Source organism: Erpetoichthys calabaricus, chromosome 7, assembly GCF_900747795.2.
Source record: "Erpetoichthys calabaricus chromosome 7, fErpCal1.3, whole genome shotgun sequence".
Classification (NCBI taxonomy): Eukaryota; Metazoa; Chordata; class Cladistia; order Polypteriformes; family Polypteridae; genus Erpetoichthys; species Erpetoichthys calabaricus.
The window spans coordinates 176,825,745-176,841,443 of NC_041400.2; the positions used below are offsets into that span (position 1 = coordinate 176,825,745).

At 38.6% G+C, this 15,699-nt stretch overlaps 1 protein-coding gene across 2 annotated transcripts in view; it reads left to right on the forward strand.

Moving 5' to 3' along the window:
* The window catches only part of epg5 (ectopic P-granules autophagy protein 5 homolog (C. elegans)), a 124,358-nt gene that overhangs the window by 16,131 nt on the left and 92,528 nt on the right, over positions 1 to 15,699 (forward strand). The window contains exons 1-5 of one of the 2 annotated variants that reach the window (XM_051930026.1): positions 656 to 724; positions 1,087 to 1,594; positions 5,281 to 6,324; positions 11,246 to 11,489; positions 13,093 to 13,229. In XM_051930026.1, coding sequence (XP_051785986.1) covers positions 1,538 to 1,594; positions 5,281 to 6,324; positions 11,246 to 11,489; positions 13,093 to 13,229 — 1,482 coding nt within the window. In that variant the 5' untranslated portion in view covers positions 656 to 724; positions 1,087 to 1,537. Of the gene's footprint in view, positions 1 to 655; positions 725 to 1,086; positions 1,595 to 5,280; positions 6,325 to 11,245; positions 11,490 to 13,092; positions 13,230 to 15,699 lie in introns of those variants that run through there. The other variant, XM_028805745.2, reaches the window with a different exon arrangement.

Consider the following 15,699-nt stretch of genomic DNA (forward strand, 5'->3'; position numbering starts at 1 on the left):
ATTTTATAGGAATATGGTACTGCGGGACATGTGGAGTTCAGAAGTCTGACAGCTTGGGTAAAGAAGCTGTTATAGGACCTGGCAGTGCTGGTCCTAATGTTGCAGTATCTTCTACCTGACGGCAGTAGGTCAGACCGTATGTGTGATGTGTGAGAGATGAGATGTCTTCCTCAATGGCAGAGGCTTTATGCATACAGTGTGTCTGAAAAATGTCCTGGATCAAGGAGAAGAAAACCTGTATGATCCTCTTGGCTGTCCTCACTACGTGCTGCATAATGTTGCACTCATGGGATTTGCTGTTCCCAAACTACACAGTGATACATTTTGTCAGGACACTCTCCACAGTTCCTCTGTAAAAGGTGGTAAGAGTAGGTTGTGGCAAGTTGATTTGCTTCAGTCTTCGTGGAAGAAAAAGGCATTGTTGTGCCTTCTTGACAACAGAGTTGGTGTTCTTCCTTTCCTCAAAACTTCTCTTAGTTACTGTTCAATTCCTGCTTTTTTGCACAATAATTCTGTAACAGAAACCAGCTTGAACTTTGCACTGAACTATAGCTTATTGGGAAATGAGATCTGTTACCTTTGTACAAATTAAACATGTTATAATTGTTTGAGTTTAGTCTACTACAAATATTTGGATGAATACTTTTGCCTTTAGTGTGTCAGTTGTTATCAGTGATACACCATCAGTTTCTGCCCAGCCTTACCGGGTGTTTTTTCTTAAAGGGTATTGTTCCCTGTTCATAGACTTTCTTATTTAATCAACTCTCAATGTATAATAATCTGCACAAATCAGGCATTTCCAAGCAGTGCTTTCTTATGTATTGTGTGCACTTCATATATCAATTAGTATATCAAAGAAGTTTTATAGTTTACATAGTGATTGGGAAAAGTTTGATTTTAACTATTTCCTAAAAAGTGCAGTTATTTTAAAAAATTGCAGTTTTTTCTAATCATATCAAGTAAAAAATGCTGTTTATTATGTTAATGCTTTGTACTTAATCAGTATGTTTTTGACAATTGCATATGAGTTTAATCAACATGTATATACAATATAAACTGCTTTTGTATTGTTTTGTTGTGAAATAGCCAAGAAAACAAAGAAGTGCCTCTGCTGAATCACCATGTCTGTATGGAGTTCAAGAAAGACAAGTAATCAGCAAAGAAGTGTAATCCATGTCCACCACTTCTGAAAGAGTTGCCACGCTGACAAGATCAAATGCTGGACTACAAGCAGTATAAACAGATTGTTTCTCAGATGCCAATCTTGCACAGTAAGAGACATAGCATGAAGAAGGTAACATTCTCAAAGATGCAGGATGATGTTGTACCTGGCAGAAAAATGACTGCAAAGCACATATAGGTCCATCAGTAGGACCAGGCTTAACTGCCTGCACTGCCATCAAACCTGGTAGGAAAAAAATGTTTATTGTTGATAGCTGTAAATTAAGAGACAAAGCACAGCAGAAAAAACATCAGATAACTTTAAAGAAATTCATCTGAAAGTCATAAAGAAAATACATCTGTGAACCCTGAAAAAATGGCTGAGGCTGTAAGATCAAAGAAACAGAAGAGTAAACAGAGTGGAAAATCCCAGGTAAGGCAAACGGGTATGCTGTAAGAATTTTTAAAACTTGCTTTTCTAGTTTTACTTTTTTAATGTTCAAAACATTTTTCAGCCTTTTTGAAGCCACTTGCAAGGCAGTTTACAAAAATAGATTTTAAAAAATGGACAGAAAAGCATAATTATGAATGTTTTCAATATTAAAAAAAAAGTAGATGTTGTATTGAAAAAATAATTGACTTTTAATGGAACTGTCTTGTTTAGAAGAGTTTTGAGTTTTCTTCTGTAGTCATATTTCAGCCCACTATTTTATGTAGACCGACATGTTCTTTCTGGAATATATGCATTAACCTAGGGTTTGCCACGGAAGCTTAAACCATGTAATGCTTTTTATGTTAAATCAGCCCTAATCCTAACAAGGATACCAGAGATAAAAGTGTAGAAGTTTGAGAACATGAATTAAGATTGTAAACGTTAACACTGAGGTCTGCATTGATTACTTAGATTTCAACCTGTGTTGGATAGGTAGCACTGCTAGTTAAATTTTAAATACTTTGTTTTATAGTGCATTGTCCATAAAATTTTAAATGTTTAAAATTTTCAAAAGTGTTTTAAATTTTACTTTAACCTTTAAAGGTAAAGCTGCCAAAATTGTTGTCAATATTGGTCTAGTATAAGTAGCAGAAAGGCATGTTTGTCTCTAGCTTAATTAGCAGAAATACAAATATTATGGGCCATTGTGGCTTTATATGTTTATGTATTTCAATGTGCTTAAATTAAATTAAAAGCTATAACATTTTTTTCAATTTTATTGTGTGGTAAATGTCAACCTGTTAAATGTTTTAGGAATTATGTTTAGGTACTGTTTTTTTTTTGTTTTGTTTTTTTATTTGTAAAAATGCTCCCAGTGCCTATTGTGGTCATTTCAGTAGGACATTGCTATGCTAATAGGGCTTGGCAATATAATAAAACTCAATATGCAAAATCTAATACTGTAATGTTCACCACTTTTATTTAAATTTCAGCAACTTATGCTAAATGTTAAAAAAAATCCAGGCAATCTTTGGAGCTCTTTCTAACTGTGTCTTCGTAGACTCTGCTCTTGTAACCACACAGTATTGAGCAAGAAAAAAACTGAGCATGGCTCAGACGAGGAAGCATGTAAAACAGACTGAGTTAGTGTTGCTGTTTGTAAATGGTTTGACTTTCCCAGGATAACAGTTCAAGCAGTACAGCACCTAAAGATAAAATATATTTCCGCATATGGGAAGGTCATTCTGACACATGCAATGTTTCCCTGACAAAACGAGTCCCTGCTAAGCAAATTTCCATAAAATGTATAATGTTCCAATGCATAGAATGTGCATGGACGAACAGTGGAGGAGTGGGTGTTTTGAGAATGTATTGAAATATATAATATAGTTTTATTCCTAATAATCACAATATGAATTTAAGTATATATTGCCTAGACCATTGTACTAATGGTTTTTGTGTGCAGTGCACTGAGCTTAGATCCGTGTAGTTTTATTGCATTCCAGCAGACAGTAATGTTGGGTCACTGTTTTGTGTGGTTCCTGAAATACACTTTCCATTCACTGTGCCTAAAATTCTACAGGAGGTGAAAAAATTAATGCTGCAGAAGTAAAGAAGATTTTGCAGACTTTCCTATTGAGGCTACTAAGAGACAGATATATAAACATACAACTGAAACACAATAAAGGCAAATATAAATAAAAAAATAGATTCTATTGCTGGTGATAGTGAAGCATACAAAAGTGATGATTTTGCATAAACGGTAAACTCTGAAGCCACTGGTGAGTGTGTGGTGTAACAAGTGTATTGGGTTACTTTCAACACTACCATTCACTGATTCCCAGAGTTCACAGCAGATTTATCATATGTGGATTATCCTTTGCTGAATATCTGTCTATTAACAAGTGACAACACATTAGATGTAATTGTGACTGAGAACAACCCATATGCACAGCAACTTGTCACTGACCATTGAAAGCTAATGATTTAATAATCTAATGCTCATTTATGAACTGCTGGGTTTCATTGTCCTTATTGTATACACTAATTCAAAAGCCTAATGTTGAAATGTATTGATAAACAAAAACATTATGGACCATCCAAGTGAAAAACTTGTTTGCATTTTGATGATAGCAGTTACTTTTCACTTTGCACAGTAGTGAGAATTCTTCTTTGAAAATAAAACCATTCTGTACACATTCCTGAGCAGAACGTTGAGTTGGACAAATGCAGTGGTAGCTCTGCTGCCTCGCAGTTAGGAGACCTGGGTTCGCTTTCCGGGTCCTCCCCGTGTCTGCGTGGGTTTCCTCCAGGTGCTCCGGTTTCCTCCCACAGTCCAAAGACATGCAGGTTAGGTGCATTGGCGATTCTAAATTTGCCTTAGTGTGTGCTTGGTGTGTAGGTGTGTGTGTGTGTGTCCTGCGGTGGGTTGGCGCCCTGCCCAGGATTGGTTCCTGCCTTGCACCCTGTGTTGGCTGGGATTGGCTCCAGCAGACCCCCGTGACCCTGTGTTCGGATTCAGCAGGTTGGAAAATGGATGGATGGAAATACTGGACATTTCATACAGTTGTGTAAATGTTTCATTTTGTTGACTAGATATCAAAAAGTTTAATTTTTTTATTTTTATGTATTCCATTGATCAGATTAGAATAACAGCAGAACACAACATTCCCAACCCTGCATAATCTAACTGATGTTCATGAGGAACCAGTGCCTCCTGGGGGATACCTGAAGCACCTAGTACGATGCAAATTAAGTGCAACTAGTGCACACAACTACACACGCACACTGCCAGTTTAGAATCTATATTGATCTTACACACACACACACACACACCCACACAGATGCAAGATGTCCTTGTGGAGTTTGCATGTTCAATGACTAGGTACAGGACTCCTATCTAGAAGATGTGTGAGGTAACAGTACTAACCATTTTATCACTGTGCCAACCATAGTAGAATAGTTAATTGTTAAAATATTGTACTGGCCCTTTACTAATAAACATATGTAATTTTAGTATAAAAGCAATGAAGAAAAGTGCTTAAAGCAACTTTTATCCTCACTATGATGGCAGCTTTGAAGACCCTTTTTATAACAGATGTACTACTTTAAAGACATGTGTACCTATATCATTGCACAGTAATTTTTCCTTAACAGCGTCCAGAGCCCCAGTGCCCTTTTATGGAATTATGAAAAGTTTGTTGTTGGTGTTTTTTTTTTCTAGTTTTAAAAAAATAGAAATAATTTGCAAAAATGTTAAGTTCATATATTGATTAATATCAGAGTTACTGTGATTAACAGTGCAGATGTCTGTTTTCGTTTTTTTTTTTTTTTTGCATTTTTTAGTCAAAAGCAAAAAAAGATTCAAAGCTTTGTGCATAAAGCTTATTCTCATAAAAAGGTAGGTGTAAATGTATGGTGGTGGTGATGATGTGGAGGCATTGCATTCAAGACTTTGGAGTAAAACAGTCCTATATGTATGGCTTTGACATTGAATTACAATTTTATTTTTCCATGTGTCTCCACCTAAGATCTCCTGATAGTTTGATAAAAATGTCCCTTAGTCCAGTCTGCAACTGTTTTATAGTATTAACAGTGTCCAAGTCCAAGTAGTGTTTTTTTTTTGTTTTTTTTTTTTGGGTATTCTTTTAGATTACATGTACTATTCTTTTTTTTTCCCCCATTAGCACACAAGGAAGAAATCATCCAAAGAACTGGATAAAGAAATACATTCAAGCTCTTCGGGTACCACTGTGAGTCCTTTTCAGCAAAATGAAGCTGAGGAGTCTCCACAGGATAAAGTAAATTTTAAGAAAAATCTGCAAGATGTAGAAGAGTTTACAGACATACCATTGGGGGAGTCGGAGAGTTTATCTGCCAAGGATGGAAAGAATAATCTTTCATCAATGCCTTCATCAGTGATTAAAGATGATAGATTAAAAGACTCTATAATAGTTGCAACTATGAATGGAGAGGAAAACACTTCTGCTACCCAACCTGTGTGTCAGGATATAATGTTCAGTGAGCAGGGGGGCACTAAAAATGAAGATTCTATTAGTGGACATCTGAATATCAGTGATGTTGAGATAAGCTTTTTAGAAGATGAAAAAAGAACAAATGCTATACAAGTACAATTTTCTGAAATTAATCTTCACCCCCAGAATGTAAAGTGCCAAAATCCCAAAGCAGTTTTCGAAGTCAGTAGCAATAGTGCTATAATATGCCCTTCTCTGTGTTTCTCTGCATCTGGAAAAACTTTGACTGAGAAAAACGACTGTGAATCATTGGTGGATCTGAATTTTACTCCTGGACCTATGTTAGGTTCCATGGAGGTGGTCCGATCAAGACAGAAAACTCCAGCTGTTCTGGCATTATCAGAACAGGAGAATACTGCAAGTTTGATTCCTGTTGAGCATGTTAAAGCAGACAAGACGCATCAGAGCCTCTATCCTCAGCTGTCTCACTTACAAACGTCTTGTCGGGCCTTTACTAAAGAACAGTTAAGGTTGTGGGAACCTGGTTCTTGGCTAGAAAATGTAGAACACCATTTGTTGCAGTTCATGGCTCTTGCCCATCAGGAAGGCCATGAACTCTATGAACTGCTGATGAACTACTGGCGGTGTCGTAAGCAGCTCTGTCAAGCCCAGGCAGAGTTGCAAGCAACCAGTTCAGACTGTAAAAGTGCCCAGAATCGCTTGTGGACCTTCCGGGATGAGCAGCTTACCCTTCAAGTAAGCCAAGCCTCTTATGTCAAAATATTGATCCCTATCTGATGTAGCATTCTATTGTTTGTTCTGATTCATATTATGAATTACCTCAAAACACTTAACCTATATTAAATACTTTTATGTGAATCAATGCTGGGGACATAAGTAATTGGGAAAAAAACTTAATTTCCAATAGCTTTTCTTGAACTTTACATCATAGTTCATTTCAATCAATAAGTATACCATTTGGTTGCAAAGGAAACAAATGAAATGCTGTGATGCATGATAAAACAGCCAAAACTATATGAAACAAACCATTTGTTGAGTTGGTATTGAATATACAGTATCTGTCTGTAATTGCTTTTAATTAGTCAGAATATGAACACAATAATCAATGGGCAATTTACTATGCTGTGCTTCGCTTCAGTTACCGGTCAAAAAAAGTAAAAAAAGAAAAGATAGGTCTTGAAAATGTGTAGTTGATTTGAAGTTTTCAGATGCACTTCCCATCTCCTACCTGAAGATATATATATTTTTTCTGCTTCTGTGTGTTACCATTTTTTTTTCTGAGGTGCTCAAAATTGTGCTATTCTAACCATTAGTTTTCAGCTGTCTGTGTGCTTGCCAGATATGGAAAGAAAAGAATAATCTACCTGTCCAAATATTTTCTCAGCCCACTTAGTCCAATTCAGGATAGATAGATAGATAGATACTTTATTAATCCCAGGGGGAAATTCACATATTCCAGCAGCAAAAATATTAAATTAAAGAGTAATAAAAAATGTAGGTAAAAAAAAAACCAGACAATAACTTGAATAATGTTCAACGTTACCCCCTCTGGTGGAATTGAAGAGTCGCATAGTTTGGGGGAGGAATGATCTTCTCAGTCTGTCAGTGGAGCAGGACAGTGACAGCAGTCTGTCGCTGAAACTGCTCCTCTGTCTGGAGATGACACTGTTTAATGGATGTAGTGGATTCTCAATAATTGATAGGAGCCTGCTGAGTGCCTGTTGCTCTGCTACGGATGTCAGACCGTCCAGCTCTATGCCAACAATAGAGCCTGCCTTCCTCACCAGTTTGTCCAGGCGTGACGCATCCTTCTTCTTAATGCTGCCTCCCCAGCACACCACTGCGTAGAAGAGGGCACTCGCCACAACCATCTGATAAAACATCTGCAGCATCTTACTGCAGATGTTGAAGGATGCCAGTCTTCTAAGGAAGTACAGGCGGCTCTGTCCTTTCTTGCACAAAGAATCAGTATTGGCAGTCCAGTCTAATTTATCGTCCAGCTGCACTCCTAGGTATATATAGGTCTGCACCCTCTGCACACAGTCACCTCTGATGATCACGGGGTCCATGAGGGGCCTGGGTCTCCTAAAATCCACCACCAGTTCCTTGGTTTTGCTGGTGTTCAGTTGTAGGAGGTTTAAGTCGCACCATTTAACAAAGTCCTTGATGAGGTTTCTATACTCCTCCTCCTGCCCACTCCTGATGCAGCCCACGATAGCAGTGTCGTCAGCAAACTTTTGCACGTGGCAGGACTCCGAGTTATATTGGAAGTCCGATGTATATAGGCTGAATAGGACCGGAGAAAGTACAGTCCCCTGCGGCGCTCCTGTGTTGCTGACCACAATGTCAGATCTGCAATTCCCAAGACGCACATACTGAGGTCTGTTTGTAAGATAGTCCACGATCCATGCCACCAGGTATGAATCTACTCCCATCTCTGTCAGCTTGTCCCTAAGGAGCAGAGGTTGGATGGTGTTGAAGGCACTAGAGAAGTCTAGAAACATAATTCTTACAGCGCCACTGCCTCTGTCCAAGTGGGAGAGGGATCAGTGTAGCATATAGATGATGGCATCTTCCGCTCCCACCTTCTCCTGGTATGCGAACTGCAGAGGGTCGAGGGCGTGTTGGACCTGTGGCCTCAGGTGGTGAAGCAGCAGCCGCTCCATGGTCTTCATCACATGTGATGTTAGAGCGACAGGCCGGAAGTCATTCAGCTCACCAGGACGTGATACCTTTGGGACTGGGGTGATGCAAGATGTTTTCCAAAGCCTCGGGACTTTCCCCTGTTTCAGGCTCAGGTTGAAGATGCGCTGTAGAGGACCCCCCAGCTCTGATGCACAGACCTTCAGCAGTCGTGACGATACTCCATCTGGACCTGCTGCTTTGCTGGCACGAAGTTTCCTCAGCTCTCTGCTCACTTGCGCTGCTGTAATTGTGGGTGGGGATGTCTCTCCTATGTTGGTATCAGCAGAAGGATGTGTAGAGAGTGCAGTACTCCGAGGTGAGAGTGGGTTAGGGTGGTCAAACCTGTTAAAGAAGATGTTCATTTGGTTTGCTCTCTTCACGTCTCTCTCGATGGTGGCACCCCGCTTCGAGCTGCAGCCAGTGATGATCTTCATCCCATCCCACACTTCCTTCATGCTGTTGTTCTGCAACTTCTGCTCCAGCTTTCTCCTGTACTGCTCCTTCGCCGCCCTGAGCTGGACTCGGAGCTCCTTCTGCACGTGCTTGAGCTCATGCTGATCACCGTCTTTAAAGGCCCTTTTCTTCTGGTTTAAAAGGCCCTTGATGTCACTTGTAATCCATGGCTTGTTGTTAGCATAGCAGCGTACTGTTCTTACTGGAACTACAATGTCCATACAGAAGTTGATGTAGTCAGTAGTGCAGTCAACAACCTCCTCAATGTTCTCACTATGTGATCCCTGCAGGATATCCCAGTCTGTAGTTCCAAAACATTGTCTCAGAGCATTCTCAGCCTCCGGGGTCCACTTCCTGAATGATCGTTTGGTTACAGGTAGGACTCTCACTTTTGGTTTGTAGTGAGGCTGAAGCAGAACTAGGTTATGATCTCCTTTCCCAAGCGCAGGCAGCGGGGTGGCACTGTATGCGTCTTCAACGTTTGCATACAGTAAATCAATAGTCTTATTTCCCCGGGTGTTACAGTCCACATACTGGGAGAATGCAGGTAATGTTTTGTCCAGCGTCACATGGTTAAAGTCTCCAGCGATTAGCACAAGTGCCTCGGGGTGCTGCGTTTGTAACTTAGCAACAGCAGAATGGATGATGTCACTCGCTATCTCCACGTCCGCCCGAGGAGGAATATACACAATGACAACAATGACATGTCCAAACTCTCTGGGCAAGTAATAGGGACGCAGACTTATGGCCAACAGTTCGATGTCCCTGCAGCAAGTGGAGATTTTGACTTTAACATGTCCAGAGTTACACCACCGTGTATTAACATAGAGAACGAGTCGTCCTCCTTTGTGCTTCCCACAGGTACTTGCGTCTCTGTCCGCTCTAACGGTGCTAAACCCGGGTAGCTCCACATTAGCATCTGGGATGGTGTTAGTTAGCCACGTTTCGCAGAAACACAACAAACTGCATTCTCTGTAGGTTCTGACATTTTTCACCAGCGCAGCCAGTTCGTCGATCTTATTTGAGACTGAGTTCACATTCCCCAGAATAACAGAAGGCACCGAAGGCTTAAAACGCCACTTTCTCGCAAGCTGCTTCATTTTTAGCTTAGTGCCGGCTCTGCTGCCACGATACCGCCTTCTTACCTCGTCAGGTAAATAGGGAACCACACCGGCACTGGCATTTGTTTTCAGCGCTCGAAGTTGAGTACTTGAATAGGCGAGTCTCGGCGTGTAAAAATCCATGCCCATGTTGTAAAAGTAAGTGTGTCCAGGGAACGAATCCACATAAAATAAAGTGGTAGGAGTGATCAATAAATAAAAATAGAAAAATAAAGGTAGAAAAATACACATACACATACAGTCATACACGGAGCTGCTGAAAAGGCTGACGTACAGAGTCTATCTTTGCATCATTTTGTGCAAAACAGGTGTAAAATCTAGAAGTCCAACTAATGGGTTCTCTCACACTTAGTAATTGTGGACCAATTTAGAGTTGACATTTAATGTAACGTGTATGTGTTTGGGATAACAACCAGATTGCTGGGAGAAGGAGGAGTCAATATTCTAGACATTTGACCCGTACAGACCTTGTTCATGAAGAATGAATTCATTTGACCCAAAACTAACAAATCCTAGTAATGTCCTCTATATGCTGCAGGTTAGAAATAATCTATGAAGCTTATTTAACATTTACTTACACTTATGATACAATTGGTTACATTTCTTTTGGTTTTTACAATTGGAGCAACAGGCAGGTCAAGTGAATTGCTCCTGCTCACACAGTGGTGTCAGTAGAAGGATTTGAATCCGCAACCTCTGGGTTTGATGTTCAAAGCCTTAATCACTACACCACAGTGCCTGTTGTTCTCTAGCAGCTAGAAATTCACTGATAACATAATACATGATTTTGCAATTATTCATGTTCAGTTGTTTCTGAAATAAGACACTATAAACCAAAAAGGCTAGAAACATGTAAAAACCAAGGTCTGGTTTTTGACATCCTATAAAGTCAGCACCTTATAATACTCCATTGAGGTTTAGGCGCAAAACATTTTGATCACCTCTCACAAGCCTGAATTAAATAAGTACAGTGACTTTTGAAAAGATTCTATCCTCTTGAAAGTCATAACTATTCTGTAAAAATGCAAGCAGTCTTTTTACAGTGTTTATTTTTTAGAAACATAATTTTGACAAATAATTTACTTTGGCTTTAAATATAAACAGTGAGAGTACCTAGATTGTCAGTAAAAATACTTATTGGAAGAATATGTGAATTTTTTTAAATCCAGAGAACGGTAATGACTTTCAAGGGAGCTAAATACCTTTGTAAGGTACTTGATATTTAGGAATGTAGAAGCTTGGTGACATGTTCTGATTGTATAGTGTTTTAAGTTGGTGTTTATATTGGCCCACATTGCCTCTGGAAATCTGTTCAGTGTATGTTAATAGCCATTGTGTGATTTGATTTTACTAGTCTCAAGACTGAGAGATATGCATATAAATTTATTTTTTTGCAGGGTGTGTGTGCTGACCAGACAAAAGTTTCTGGCTATCATCGTTTTCAGAAAGTGCTGCTTAATGAATCTGTAGTTTTGGAGATAAAAAAACTTTTTGAAACAAAGGCAGAGTTGCTGCATCAAACTCTTGCTTTACATTCATACACTGTGGTGCTGTCAAGACTTCAGATAGAGTCTTTTCTGTATCGACTGCTAAACAGCATTCCACCGGCAAGGAAAGTGGCAATAAAAGATTATCCTGCAGGTGAGTTTACAAAATGAGAATTATCATATTTTCTTAGAAATGAAAAATCTTTGGTAGGATCATATTAATATTTTTCAGAAGGTGTTGATTTTTTTTTTATTTCACAGAAAACTGTGAAGTATTAGAATCAGTAACGAGAACATTTCACAAGTGCACAATTATTTCCATAAACTATTATGCCATTTCTCTCTCTTTTTCTCTGTACAATATGTATGTATGTGTGTACACTACTGATGAAAAGTTTTCAAACACCCCCATTTTTCTAGTTTTTATTGAAATTTAAGCAGTTCAAGTCCAGTGAATAACTTGAGATGGTACAAAGATAAGCAGTAAACAGGCAGAGGTTAAAAAAAAAGTTTAGGTTTCCAAAAACTGGAAAAAAATTAATTTTCACAGTTGCACAAATAATGTGCTAGCAACTTGCCACCTGCAACAATTTAAGTTAATTAAGCCTTGACATTTCCTAGTTATGTCACAACTTTTGTTGTTTACATACAGAACTTCTGAATCAAAGCAGACTGGCAATGATATGTGTTGCTATAACATCTGAAGTCTTATTTGGACAATGTTGCAATCATAATGGTGAGAAAAAAGGACAGCTAGACCATTATAACCCTTAAAAGTGTAGGTGTTTCCTTTACAGGAATTGCAAAGAGCTCCAAGGTGTCAATGAGTACATTTTTCTATAGCATCAAAAGGAATTTGGCAACTGGAGTAAACTCTGTAGGAACAGATCTGGAAGCCCAAAAGTCACAACAGATTCAGAAGACAAGTTTTGAGTCAAGAGCTTGTGTGATAGGCACCCCTAAGGACAACAGCTTCAAGCACAGCTTTAACAGTTATTGAAGTAAGCAAGTCGCACATTCTGTGCTTTAATTTCAAAGTACGTTAAGACATTAAACTGCCTAAATTTCAATTAAAACTGGATAAATGGGTTCTAAAACGTTTGACTATTTTTGTAATGGCTTTCCCACTGCCACTCAGCCTGTAAATCCTGTGACTCAAAGCCTTGTCTTTACAGTCAAAAGTGAGACTTTCTTATGTAGACCACTGTTAAGCTGTGCTTAAAGCTGTTATCCTTTATGTAGGCACTACTGATAATTCAAAACAGCAATTTGAAGCCTTAAAATAAGATTTGTTTGTTCATTCTTTCTTTTCCCAAACTCAGTTGTACATATCAGGGTTGATACCAACTGTCGGTTGGGGAATTTAGTGTTGACTGCCTAGACTCAGTACTTGTGCATTGCTCATAAAACTATTTTCAAGGACGGGTGTTGAACTTTTCTACAAGTGTATTTATTTATCATTGTACATTTTCTTTTTTCTTTTTTTTTAATGACCTCTTGTATCTTAAAGTTAAAAATACATATATTTTCGTATTTGTCATCATTTTTGGTATATTGTTGCTGTGAGACCTCTCCCCAACAGTTTGTTTGCAAAATCCATACACTCTGTATTACAATATTTTTGTTTCATAGTTTTTTGGGGGGTTTCTTTTGATGTGCACAATTTGTAGCAAGAATAAGGTGTACTTTGATAAATTACTTGTTATATGAGTATTATCATGAAGCACACTGAATTGTATTTCCAATATTTACTACAGAATACGCCGATATGGAGTCTCATTCCTGTTCACTTCAACCCCTAAAGGAGAGTATTAGTGTTTTGTTCTGCTTTACTCGACGGGTACTTGACGACTGCCAGTTCCAGGCAGACATCCATCTTTGGCTACAAAAACTGGTAATCTTGTACATTTTTGCTATCTGTAAATTATTTATTTTTGCTGGTTTTATACTGCCGCAGCAGATTTCGCAAATGTCTTTAAATTACCAACGCTTAAAAATTTGGATAAGTATGAAATCTGTTAATTCAAAAGAAAATGAAAACAAAAACATGACAAGACCTGCTTTCAACAAAGTAACCTCCTAACATAAAGTATAAATTGTATAACTTTATCTTTCATTATAGTTGCAGTAGAACTTTATTTGTCCTAAAGGGAAAACTTGGCTTTTCAGAATGTGTATAAATAAATAAATACATGCATACATAAATATTATAACAAGCAAATATACACAAAAACTACTAAAAAGAAATAAAACCTCTGATGCATCTAAAAATAAAAAGAACAGTCAACAGGGAAGTATTATATTAGTGTATTGCAATTGGTATAAAGGAGCACCAACAGAATTTGTTTAGATATGTCTGCTGAATAATTTGTTGGCTAAAACTTTCTTAAAGCTAGTGTGTCAGACAGAGGGTGGTATGTAACATAAAGGCTTAGGATTTTGCCTTCATCCTTTCCTCCTTTACTACCTCCAGCAGACTGAGAGTGCATACAATAACTGAGCCTGCCTTCTTAATCAACTAGTTAATACGGTGGGCCTTCCTTGATGTGATGATGCCAGCCCAGCACACCACAGCAAAGAAAATTGCACTGGCTATTACAGAGTTTTAGAGCGTGAAAAGGGTGTTATGACTCATGTTACAAGAGCTTAGTCTCCTAAGAGAGAGTCTCCTCTCTCCTTTTTTATATGGTATATCTATTTATCTTAATTTTTTTGGACCCCAGGGAGAAATTTGTAATAATATTATCTTGTCTTTCAGTAGTTACTCTATTTGGCAACTGTCGAAGGATTGTACAAGATTGATATATACAAGCACAAAAGTGGAACCAAGCAGGATTTTTAAATAATAGGTGTGATAGCTGCAATACTGTACTGAAATTCAAGCCTTGTACCCTAAGTTCTTGTCTATAAGCCGGACTCATGTATTAGCCGGAGACCAAAAATCATACGAATTTTTAAAATAAAATCGTATCATAGATAAGCCGGACTCATGGATAAGCCGAACGTACTATAACCTATAACTAATAGAAGGGAGGGAGGTCAGTGGTCTCACTCGCGCCCATTTAATTTCTTTAAGTGGGGAGAGAGTGTGAGATATTGGCGTCTCTCTCACTCCCTGCATGGCGCGGTTAATTGGAGCGGCCGGAGCGCGTTCTTTCTGCTCTGGGCGTCAACACGCGCGCGTAGCGGTCATTTAAATTGTGATTTTGTTAAATTTGTTAAAATGGATAATGTAAAGAAGACTCGAAAATCTTATCCCAGTCATCGAAAACTTGAAGCGGTGAGCTATGCCGAAAAGTATGGCAATGCGGCGGCAGCTAAAGAGTTCAGAACAGACGAGTCAAACATCCGGCGATGGAAAAAACAAAAGCCTGTTATAAAAGCAATGCATCCGAAGAAGCGCTGCCGTCGGTCCCGAAAAGAGTTTTGGCCGGAATTGGAGTCACAATTGAAGACATGGATTATCTCCAGACGCAATGAAAATAGAAGAGTGTCGACCACTGGAATTCGTTTGAAAGCGAAAGAATTGGCAAAACATTTAAAAATCAATGACTTCAAAGGCAGCAAATGTTAGTGTTTTCTGTTCATGAAAAGACACAACTTATCTGTAAGAGCCATTACATCTATTGGACAGAAGTTATCACAGGATTGGGAAGAGAAAATTGCTGTCTTTGGGGTTTTTGTCAAAAATGCGATCAATGGAGTCAATTTCGAACACATCGGGAATATGGATGAGGTCTCCATCAGTTTCGATATGCCCAGTGGTTTCACAGTTGAGACAAAGGGATCAACTGATGTCAGAATCACTACCACTGGCAATGAAAAGTGCAATTTTACTGTTGTCTTGTGTGCTACAGCCGATGGTGGAAAATGCAAACCTTTAGTGATTTTCAAACGAAAAACTATTCCTAAAGATGTCTTCCCTAAAGGTGTTGTTGTCGCAGCAAATGAAAAGGGATGGGTTGACGCGGATATGGTCAGCTATTGGTTAGAAAACATTTGGCGTAAACGCAAGAATTCATTTTTTTGCCAGAAATCAGTTTTAATATACGATTCGGCTCGACCTCACATCACAGAAGAAGTCAAAGAAAAGGTGAAAAAGTATTCACAATTGGCTGTTATTCCTGGAGGACTGACATCTAAATTACAGCCACTGGATCTAAGCGTTAATAAATCTTTTAAAATCAAAATGCGTGAGAAATGGGAGGACTGGATGGTCAATGGTTACCATTCATTCACTAAGTCTGGATCAATGAAAAGGGCCTCTTATGCTGAAGTATGTCAATGGATCGACGAATGTTGGAGTGAAGTAACCGCGGATTGCATTAAAAATGGATTTAAAGCCGCGAATATCTGCGAATATC